The sequence below is a fragment of the Eretmochelys imbricata genome, chromosome 3 (assembly GCF_965152235.1).
Source record: "Eretmochelys imbricata isolate rEreImb1 chromosome 3, rEreImb1.hap1, whole genome shotgun sequence".
Taxonomy (NCBI): Eukaryota; Metazoa; Chordata; order Testudines; family Cheloniidae; genus Eretmochelys; species Eretmochelys imbricata.
Window position 1 is genome coordinate 30506618 of NC_135574.1, and position 11907 is coordinate 30518524.

General features: G+C 43.0%; 1 protein-coding gene across 1 annotated transcript; it reads left to right on the plus strand.

Annotated features, from left to right (window-relative positions):
- Positions 1 to 1433: 1433 nt before the first annotated feature.
- ODC1 (ornithine decarboxylase 1) lies at positions 1434 to 11547 on the plus strand. Its single transcript, XM_077812526.1, has 12 exons — positions 1434 to 1737; positions 4062 to 4199; positions 4289 to 4417; positions 4591 to 4764; positions 4957 to 5129; positions 5807 to 5941; positions 6163 to 6244; positions 6708 to 6791; positions 8094 to 8256; positions 8355 to 8467; positions 9329 to 9543; positions 11057 to 11547. Exons 3-12 carry the CDS (start codon positions 4316 to 4318, stop codon positions 11199 to 11201), a joined length of 1386 nt encoding a protein of 461 aa, XP_077668652.1. The 5' UTR covers positions 1434 to 1737; positions 4062 to 4199; positions 4289 to 4315; the 3' UTR covers positions 11202 to 11547.
- Positions 11548 to 11907: the final 360 nt, after the last annotated feature.

Sequence of the window (11907 nt, forward strand, 5' to 3'; positions counted from 1 at the left end):
TACTGTATACATTCTTAAGCAACAGATACTTTACTCCCCTACTTTTTAAATTAACATTGGGTCAAGTTCAGATACAGTGTTAACAGGGTTGGTGAAGGGTCTACTTACACCAGAACTGAATTTGACCAGAGTACAAGAAGACATGTCCTTCCATGTACTGCATAGTTCAGTTAAAGATTTAGGCCCTGATTCTGCAAAGACTCATGTGCTTAACATGTACACAGTCCCGCTATGCAGACTCATGGCATAAAATATGATCTGATTTAAAACACACACACACACACACACACACAATTTTGTGCAATGTCTTATGTGTGAAATGTATCACAAGCAGGTCTAAGTGTCATAAGATTAAATAACAAAATCACAAGCTTCAAATCATATACATTTTAGAGGGAAAATTAAGTAGCAGCAAAATATTTATTTTCACTAAACCTAAAGTTGTTGGTTCAATAACATTGTTAATTTGCAATACAGCAGTTTGTTGACAATAATAATTGCATCACACTTCTATTGCATTTTTCAGCCTAAAGGATTGCATATAGGTTGTGAAACTACAACCACTGCTGGGGTAGAAAGTAGCAAGGGTAGTATCAGTAGGGGAAGGGACATTCTGGAACAGGAAAGCAAGACACACCCCTTCCCCTGTTTAAGTCTCTTTGATGATTACTCAGAGACTGGAAGTAAAATTTTCACTCAGGAGCCAAAGTCTGTGAAGTGCCTAAATCCCCTTTGAAAATGGGACTTAGGCTCCTAAGCCCAAATCCTCAAACATGCTTAACTCCCACTGAAATCAATGGGAGCTAGAAACCTAAACACCAAGAGGATCTGGGCATAGTTCACATAGATTCTTTTGAAAGCTTTACCCAGGACCTGTCTTTAAGGGCTCAAGTGAAAGACAGCACATGGTCCTCAATTTATCTACTCTAGAAAGGTAAAAAGGTGAGCTGACCCTGACTGCATTCGAATCTAAACTGGCCCAGCTGAGATTTGAATCCAAGTTGATTTTTAAAGGGTTCCCAGTCAATGACCACTGCAAACCGATGTGAACTTCAATGGAAATCCCAGAGCCAGGAAGAGGGGATTGGGAGCGGTCTCAACACGCCCACTCTGTTATGAAACCCTTCTAGGAAAAGGAGCAGGACGGAAAGAGGGAGTAGGTGGAGGGATTGCAGCAGAGGGGGCAAAAGCAAGGGTAGGGGTAACCGGAGTGGGTACACAGGAAGGGGAACAGCAGCGAGGAAGTAGCAGCAGAGAAGAACGGGGAGGGGTGGAAGCATCAGAAAGGAAGAGAGGAGGAGGAGGAGCCACCAGCGAAAGGTTGCCTGCCTGGACTAGACCCAAGGCCTTAGAACGCGGCCCCTGAGGGGAGGGAGGAGAAGGCGTGGCGAACCCGTGCGCGTGTTCGAAAACTCTAACGTCACAATAGCGGCCTGCAGCTGCGGCTCCTGCCCGGTCCCAGCCGATCGGGGCTGGTTTGAGCTGGTGCGTTGTCATAGCGACGCAGTCCGGCCTATAAATAAGAGCTCTGCTGGCGCTAGGGCTTTTGTCAGTCGGTGCTCTCAAGCCGGTCGGCAGCGGCGGCTCCTCCAGCCCGGCTCCTCCTCGGGCGGCGCGTCCACTCCGGCTCCGGCAGCCCGCGAGCTCAGCGGGGCCCGTCTCTGAGGAGGAGGCACGGGACTCGGGGACCGACCGGCTGCCGGGCGACGCGCTGAACCATGACGGGCGCTGCCTGAGGTGAGGGGCGGGGGCGGCGGGCGCTCTGCCGGGGGAGGCTGGAAGGCAGCCGGCCGGCCGCTGGAGCCACGTGTCTCGCCGGCTGCGTCGGAGAGGCGGGCTGGGGGCCGCGCTGCGCAGCGTCGCTAACCCAGCTGGAGAGGGGGCAGGGCGGCGGAGCCCCCGGGGCGGACGGGGCTGCGCGGTCCCTGGCGAGAGCCGGTTTGGCGCGGGCAGCCGGCCCCGCGGCGGTTGCTGTAATGGCCCGGCGGCCGCGGCCCCTTGCTCCACCGCGGGCCTGGGCCCGGCACCCGGCTGAGGCGGGCACGGCCTGGCCACCGAGGCGGGGTCGCGCGGCTGAAATGGCACAGAGCCGCCCCGGTGCTTGCAGTAGAGATCCCTGCAAAACGGTGGGCACGTAGCCTGGCCTGAACCGCTTACGTGGAAGGGGACGTTAAGGTTTCCCGCTACGTTCATTTTGGCTCCTTAAGTTGGCCCACAAGTGAATCCCTGAAATCATCTGTGTTTTGAGAAACCCGCAAAGCTGTCACTGAGGGGTGCTTGCCCGGGGGATTTCCGTGAAGCTGCTAGTCGTAGGACTGTGGCTTTTGTACTTTGGAGCGAACGTATCAAACCTTCACTTGAACCTCTGGGTTTATAGACTTGGATGTGAACGATAAAACTCTTGTCAGTTGTCCTTGAGGGATGCAGGACGTGTGGTCATTTAGAAGACTTAATCTGTAAGAAGCTGCATGCAGAGTGATGCTCCAGACTTCCCGTGTGTTAACTCGGGCATGAGCTAAAACGGCCAGTCGAACAGTTTTGCGATAACATGAAGAAAGTAGAGCTGTTATTTCAATTTCATAGTAACTCTTAAAAGAACATTAAGGTTGCAAAGCCAAGAGGCAAAAGTTAAGAAATGCCAGAGTTAAGGTTGCCTATGCAGTCTAAATTCAGCCCCCTTGTATATTAGGATACAGTTTTAATTACGTGATACACTATTTTCTCCATAGTATCCTTGCTTCTTTCAGTGCATATGGCAAACAGGGCACTAAATGTGACTACTTGGCATTTTATAGAAATTAAAGGGAGCTGAGGTTTGAACATAGATGTCAATTGCACATGAGTAAAAATCAGGTTCCATTTGTCTCAAATTGGGCACCCAGAAAATGAGTACATAATTGAACACCTGTAAAAAGTTTAGTTTAAGTGACTTACATAGGAACTCTGTGGCAGAGACAGGGAGAAAATGTACCAATTCTCCAGGGTTGCATTCAGTGCCTTATTTTTTTTCCTCCTCTTCCAGTAGTCCCCTGCCTCATTTGTTAAACACCTTCCAAACTTCCCCTCAGATGAGGCAGCAGTCTTACAGACAGTAGCCTTGTTGACTATCTAACCCCAATTTATTTCCTGTCCATTGAATGGAGGAAGGTTCTAGGGGAGGTGGGAGGCTAATGGTAATTAAAGACCCCCTAATGCATACAACACTAGGGCATTTCCTGAGTACTAAATTTTGCAGCCATAACCCTTTTAACATGTGGTGGCTTATGTATTTTCCCAAGCTTAAAAAAAAAAAACCCTCAACTTTGTCATGTGGAACCATATCAAGCTCCACCCAGGTCACTAGCAGGGTTGGGTTCTTTAGATTCACAGCACAGACTTCTACCACTTGAGTTAATAAAGTAATTGGTTGCCATCCTCCATTTGGACCAGCCTGTAGAGGTGCATGAAATACATATACTTTACTAGTGGGTTTTACAGCTATTTGTTAGACAGCTGATGAAAACGGAGACTTAGGAATTCTAAGTTCAGTTCCAGATTCTGGAAGGGAGTGTTCTCTAGTGGTTTCAGAGCTTGTCCCTTAGCGTTTGAGTGAGGCTACTTTTCTCTTCACATTGCCTGGATGCCTGAGGGGGAAACATTGGCAGAACAGGAGAAACCATCTTCTGTACTCATTTGTTGTCACACCAACCTGGCAGCCATGTGGAGCAATTGCAGGGAAAGGCCTATTCAGTCCCTGGTCTGGAACATATTCTATACAAACAATTTTCAGAGACTTTACCTGCCAACCTCTGAGTATGTGCAGATGGCAATTTTCAGAGACCTAACTTGGCCAAATGTTTGTTGCATATGTAGCTACCTGTAGAGTGACTTGAAAGAGATGAAATGTTAAATGATAGTAAATGGGCATGTTAAAATACTTGTGATGTTTTTTATATAACAACTTGCTCTGCTTAGTGTATAGTCTTCAATGTATTTCTGTTTCTAAAGAAGGCTTTTTAAATTGTCATTTTTCTAAACTTCCATAACTGATTTAATCTTTCTCTTTTTTTTTCTTTGAACAGTTTCAATGCAACATCATACAACTGCTGCAGAGAACAGAAAACTTGCCTTAATCTGTCAAGACTTTGCTTTTCTGAAGCACATCTTTGGGTGCACAGTTGAAAGAATTTGAACAAAGCTGATATTTCTTAGTTGTCCATGTAAGTTTGTGGATCTTGACTATATCATTTAGTGTTCTGTGAGTCTCTTTGCTAATTTGAATGAACTAACATACTTTCTATATCCACAGTTTGTTGCATTTACACTCTTAGAAACGATGCTCAGCTTCAGCAATGAGGAGTTTGACTTCACCTTCCTTGATGAAGGCTTTACTGCCAAGGATATTCTAGACCAAAAAATAAATGAAGTTTCTTCCTCTGTAAGTATGCTAGCAAAACATGAGTGCATTTTCTGAAAATATATATTTCTAAGTTTGAGTACAGTTAATATATAAAATTGTTACACTTTCTGCTTAAAAAAAATCTATACTGTAACTTTGCAGAACATTGAGTTGGGGGCATTCCTGAAGACGACCTGATATTTTTCTTTTAGGATGATAAAGATGCTTTCTATGTTGCTGACCTTGGGGATGTCCTAAAGAAGCATTTCCGATGGTACAAAGCACTCCCTCGAGTAACACCCTTTTATGCTGTCAAATGTAATGACAGTAAAGCTATAGTGAAGACACTTGCTGCTCTTGGTGCAGGGTTTGATTGTGCTAGTAAGGTAAGAGCTTCAGTTGTTTTTTTGTTTTTTTTTATGGTAACTTCATATATGGATGTTACAGCTTTGTACATAACTAGGAGTGTTTCTTGAATGTCAGTGTTATATCTTCACACTCTGCTAGTTAGAAACAAGGGTATCTTTCAACAAATGGATGACCTCATCCAGAAAGTAATTTATTTCTTCTTTTTCCAGACTGAAATCCAGTTGGTACAGAACATTGGTGTACCTCCAGAACGAATAATATATGCAAATCCTTGTAAACAAATCTCTCAGATTAAACATGCTGCAAACAGTGGTGTGCAGATGATGACTTTTGATAGTGAAGTAGAGCTAATGAAAGTTGCAAGAGCTCATCCAAAGGCAAAGTAAGGAGTTTTTGGTTTTGGGCCTCTTAATGGGCTTAACATGTTTAAATTCACCTATCCTGTATTAGCGGTGTCTACTTAGGTAACACACATTCAGCTTTATTTCTAAGCTTTTAACACTCACAATTGGAAGAGAACACAAATATTAACGTATTTGTCAAGTACAGTTTTATAGTTGTCAACATTTTACAGCAAAGTTAGCTTATTTTAAATTTGACTTACTAGAAGTCTCTCTCAGCAGTTCTCAAACTGTGGGTCAGGACCCTGTTTTAATGGAGTTTCCAGGGCTGGTGTTAGACTTGCTAGGGCCCGAGCCCCAAAGCCTGAGGGTTTTAGCCCTGTGCAGTGGAGCTCAGGTTAGAGGCCCCCTGCTTGGGGCTGAAGCCATGGGGCTTTAGCTTTGTCACCCTTTCTACCCCTTCCCAGCCTGGGGCATGAGCCTTGGGCTTTGGCTCTGTTCCCCTGCCTGGGGCAGAAGGGCTTGGGCAGGCTCAGGCTTCAGCCCCCCTCCTGGGGTCATGTAGTAGTTATTTTGTTAGGGGGTCATGCTGCAATAAAATTTGAGAACCCCTTCTAGAAATTACAAGCCCCATTCTCCTGACCTGAAACCTATTTCAACCAGATTGTCTGCTCTATAAGATCTAGTGGATTGGCACTAAATTGGACACTGTTTCTAGGCTAGTCTTGCGCATTGCAACTGATGACTCCAAAGCAGTTTGTCGCCTGAGTGTTAAATTTGGAGCTACCCTGAAAACTAGCAGACTTCTTTTGGAGCGGGCAAAAGAACTTGACCTTGACGTTATTGGAGTCAGGTTAGTAATAACTATGATCTGTATATACAAACTCTCAAAACACCCATCTAGAAATATGCGTTGTAATATCTTTATAAATATGTAAATAACTTGCCCACTCACAAGAACTGACACCATAATCTGCCACCATAATCTGCCACTACATATTACTTTTGTCTAAATAGTTGCTTAAAACTTAAATCTTCCAAAAGACAATTGAGATTTGCATCTGTTTTTTCCAGTTTCCATGTTGGAAGTGGCTGTACTGACCCAGAGACCTTTGTTCAAGCTATTTCTGATGCCCGTTGTGTCTTTGATATGGGAGTAAGTATGAATTTGCTTACCTAAGAGTATTGCTTCTGGACCACTATTGTCACAGTACTGACCATACAACTGACTTTTCAGAATGAAATGCCACTCTAACAAAGTAATGTACAACTTTGGAACCAGAAACTTAAAATAAGAGGCTTTATACCCTTTCCTGTACAGTTAGTATTCAGCTTCATATGGTCAGTTACTTTTTGAATCTTGGTAATCCTTTGATAGTTGACACGATATTTAAGTGTTGTGGAAAAAAGACATCTGACCAATTTAAAAAAACTGGCTGGTTCTCCAGACTAGTCAGTTTACAAAGCACTAGTACAGTTTTGTTTGTCAGAAGTATCCATAAAATGAAACTCTTAAAAATAAAATTGGTCTTCCAACAGAGTTGGTTTTGACCTATGTTAGACTATTCAAGAATCCCTTCTTTGCTTGACTGTCCCATTTTAACATGGTCACATTGCAGACAGAACTTGGTTTCAGTATGCATCTGCTTGATATTGGTGGTGGCTTCCCTGGCTCTGAAGAGGTCAAGCTTAAATTTGAAGAGGTATGTTGGATTTCTAATTAATACTTGGTTTATCAGGTTGTAAAGGTATTTTGATATAGTAAACTTGGGCAAACCTTTATTTACCTGGTATCTTGCTTCCCTTTTGATTAGTATTAAGACTAGTGGAGTCTGTTCTTGATTTGGAACTGAAGTCGTCATAATTTTCTTCTGTTAACTGCAGAATCAAGTAGAGCACCTTAGCCTTTTTAAATACATATATGGCTTTCATTAACAGACCTAGTAAATGGTTTCAGAATAGCAGCTGTCTTAATCTGTATCCACAAAAAGAACAGGAGTACTTGTGGCACCTTAGAGACTAACAAATTTATTAGAGCATAAGCTTTCATGGGCTACAGCCCACTTCATCAGATGCATAGAGTGGAACATACAGTAAGAAGGGGTGGTGGGGGGTGTGTGATGTGTGTACACATACAGAGAAGGTAGAAAGTTGCCATACAAACTGTAAGAGGCTAAGATGAGCTATTATCAGCAGGAGGAATAAAACTCTTGTAGTGATGATCAGGATGGCCCATTTTAGACAGCTCGCAAGAAGGTGTGAGGATACTTAACATGGGGAAATAGAGTCAATATGTGTAATGACCCAGTCTCTATTCAAACCCAAGTTAATGGTATCTAGTTTGCATATTAATTCAAACTTGGCAGTTTCTCATTGGAGTCAGTTTTTGAAGCTTTTCTATTGCAGAATTGCCACCCTTAAGTCTTTCACTGAGTGGCAGAAGTATTCTACCAGTTTTTGAATGTTATGATTCCTGTTGTCAGATTTGTGTCCATTTATTCTTTTGCGTAGAGACTGTCTGGTTTGGCCAATATACATAAGGGGCATTGATGGCATATATCACATTGGTGGATGTGCAGGTGAACGAGCCCCTGATGTTGTGGCTAATGTGATTAAATCCTATGGTGTCACTTGAATAAATATGTGGACAGAGTTGGCGGCATCAGGCTTTGTTGCAAGGATAGGTTCCTGGGTTACTGTTGTGTGGTTACTGGGGAGTATTTGCTTCAGGTTGGGGGGCTATCTGTAAGCAAGGACTGGCCTGTCTCCCAAGATCTGTGAGTGATCATTTTTCAGGATAGGTTGTAGCAGGTATAAATACACAGCATGTGAAAGGATGGGAGTTGCCTTGCCCAGTGGCAGGTCAGTCTAACCAGACAACGTGTACTGAGCATAGCACTTTGCACTGTTTTATAGCCTTATCCTTTTGGCTCTTGCAATAACCAGTCTAATAACTTTAGTTTGGTACTTTGTACAGTCACTAACCTTGTGTGTCTCTTGATTAGATCACAAATGTAATCAATCCAGCATTGGACAAATGTTTTCCTTGTGATTCTGGAATAAGAATTATTGCGGAGCCTGGCAGATACTATGTTGCATCAGCTTTCACACTTGCCGTTAACATAATTGCAAAAAAAGTTGTATTAAAGGAGCAGTCAGGTTCTGATGGTATGTAAACTTAGATCTCCTCCTCCTAATCTCATTTGCAACCAGATATAAAACTTGCTTTCAAAGGCTTTTATTTGCATATTTTCATCTCTTTTTAGATGAAGATGATACTAATGGCAAAACTCTTATGTACTATGTAAATGATGGAGTGTATGGATCATTCAATTGCATCCTATATGATCATGCACATGTTAAGCCAGTCTTGCAAAAGGTACAGTATGCCCACCCCTGATCTGGAGGTAAACTTTTTTGGGGGGGGCGCCTGAGGGCCACATTAGGATTCCAAAACTGTGTGGAGGGCCAGGTAGGGAAGGCTGTGCCTCCCCAAACAGCCTGACTGCCCCCCTCAGAACCTCCAACCACCCACCTCCTGCTCCTTGTTCCCTGACCACTCCGCCTGCCCCCCCACCCCCACATCCACTTACTATGCTGCTCAGAGCACCAGGACTGGCAGCCACACCACCTGACCAGAACCAGCCACACTGCCATGCGGTCTAGAGCACCAGGGCAGGCCAGTGGCTCTTGCAGCCATGCTGCCCAGCAGGAGCATGCTGCCCAGAGTGCTGGCAGCAAGGCGAGCTGAGGCTGCAGGGGAGGTGCCAGGGGCTAGCCTTCCCAGCCAGGAGCTCAATGGCTGGGCAGGATGGTCCCATGGCCCAGAGTTTGCCCACCTCTCTTCCAGGTAGTAAACCAACATATAGACTGCTCATTCCACTGTGCAAATAAACTCAAGCATAATGCCTTCATATTTCACCCACCCCATATTTGCGTTCATAATATGCCTTCATATTTCATCTTCACCATCCTACCACCACTCCTGACACATTGCCAACCCAGGCATTTGAGCTCTGGGCCATTCAGTGGAGCAGATTCCAAAGCTGAAGATTCCAAAGATCACTCATGTAGGAGGCCCTGCTAGCAGCTATTTTTCTTCTCCACTTTAGAGCTGGAGTTCTATGCATTTTAATAATCTCCTTCATGGCAACTATTTGTTTGGGAAGACTCCTGCTTTAGTCCTCCTTGAAAGTATAAGGGTAGTCAAAAGTAATTTGTAACTTACCTCTCTCTTCAGAGACCTAAACCAGATGAGGGCTGTTATTCCTGTAGCATATGGGGACCAACATGTGATGGCCTGGATCGTATTGTAGAGCGCTTTGATATGCCAGAGCTGCAAGTTGGTGATTGGATGCTATTTGAAAATATGGGTGCCTATACAGTTGCAGCTGCTTCCACTTTCAATGGATTCCAGAGGCCAGCAATAAATTATGTGATGTCAAGGCCAGCATGGTTAGTAACTTGTCACACTTTTGCTTTAGGTGGGAGAATCTTACTAGGTCTGCCAAGAGCTCTTGATAGTTATTCACTTTAAGCAAAACTCCTTGTTGACTAATCCACAGGTCCATTTATTATGAATTGATAGGTCTTACTTTAGAAGACAAATTCTACCTGTAGCTAGCAGGATTTAAAGGGATGCTCTCTCTAATCGTAGCCTAAGACTACATCACTGAGACTCTTCTCTTCTCCTCTCCCCTCCCCCGGGGCCCAAGGAAAGAAATATCCACTCCTGTTGGTTTTCAATGGGATTTGGACACATTGCCTCCTTAAATGCCTCTGAAAATTCCAGCCTAACGTAACAAAGATTACTTGGTGAAACTTGCTATATTCTCTTTCTAGATACAGTGCTAACAAATGCAGTTTCCCCTGTCTAGTAGGTCATCCCTTTTTGCATGGATCTTTCACATAGTAGCTGAGGTGTCACTTTTTCTGCCAATTTGTGGTTTTACAAAGACTCCACGTGATATTTTTAAATGGGTGGGGGAATAGTAGGCTTAAAATTATGTCAGTCACTTAGGTTGCTTTACAGATACTATATGGATTACTGTTGAGGCCATCTGACTGGCAAATGGAAAATTCTCTTCATGAGATCTTGTAATGACTATTTCTACACTGGGGTGCTTTACTGGTATGCTGTATCAGGAAAGTTCTGTAGTGTGGATGTAGCTATCCTGGCAGTTACTTTTTAAAAAAAAAAAAACAAACAGTACTGTAAAACCACCTCATGAGTGAAACTAGCTATACAGTAAAAGCACAATTTTGCCAGCATAGCTGGGTCACTCGGGTGTTTCCCTTCACTGCCCCACGTTCTTGAAGGTGTCAGTACATTATTTTACACTTCATATTTGGAAGCTTTGTATTTTGAAAGCAGAAAGGCTGGACACCTAAAATGAAATCATAAATTTAAAATGTGTTAAAGGGGCCAAATTCATACCAGCAAGCTAGATGTTGGGACACCGCTAATTTAAGTTAAACCAGGTCTACACAACAGACTTCTGGCAACATACTTGTGTAAAGTGAGGGGCATGAAGAGGTACAATCCCTAAGTGAAATGCTCTACTTGTTCTAATGAAGCTTAGTGTTCCTCTGGCCTGTTCTGCACTTAAATTCTCCTGGTGTAGCTGTGTCGGGTAGGACTGGAAAAATCACACGCCACTCAACGTAACTGCATCTACATTAGGACTTTTGCTATCAGCAAAATTGGGTGGGATGTAACTAGGGTTATGGAGTGGAGACTGAGTAATTGCATGTGCCCAAATAAGTCATTCCAATCACTGATTCTGAATGCAATTCTGATTTAAAGCTGTACACATTCTACTTCTGAGCAAACCTCCTCTTATCAGTAGATCTGGAGATGGGAGGGTCAAATTATGATTTGACTCCAAGATCTACTTGATATTGCAGTTGCTTAAATCAGGGTAAAACATATGGATTGTTTCCTGACTTACTTTTTCCTCTTACTTAGGCAACTAATGCAACAGATTAATGAGCAAGGTTTCCTAGCTGAAGTGGAGGAGCAGGATGTCAGTACTTTGCCACTGTCTTGTGCCTGGGAAAGTGGAATTGAACATCATCCAGCAACTTGTGCTTCAACTAGTATTAATGTATAGATATTGTTTAATTGCAAGTTTGTTTATTGAATATCTAGGGCATTTTGGGGACCATTAACTTAACTTAATTCTTGCTAGAATTTTTAAATGTTTCTTTGGGTTTTTTTGTTAAAGTCTAGGGTCAGCATAAATGCAACAAAATGAATGACTAGGAGATGGGGGTCACATTATCTGTGTTCCTATGGAAACTATGAATATTTTATATGGATTTTTACTCACTTTCAAGTATGCTACTAAAGATTAACCCTTGACTGTCAGACAAGCATTTGTAGCTTGTATATTGGCAGAATGGGCTGAGCTTAGTGTTGTGACCTAGCTGTTTTAAAATAAAGTAATATTGAAATAACTGGCTAGTCTCTGATGTACATGAATTAAAAACCGTCATGAATGGATGTTTAAATATTGGTGGTTCTATGCCAAATAGATGTAGGAAAGGATGTGCAGTAGATTTAGCTGGTGTGCTTTCAAGACCATTTTTCAAGGCTAAAGTTTTTAGCATTGCATAGTGTATAATAAACAGGGCTCTTCTAGGCTTTACAGTAATACAGATGAGAGCTGAAATACTTATGCAACAGTCAGCACAGGTGGTTAGTCCACTTCCCTAATGGATTAAATCGGATTTTTAATGTCCCTGACTAGTAAAAGATTTTAATGCAAACTAGAAGAAGCTGCTAAAAATAAGATTTTTTTGTTAAAATTAGTTGGC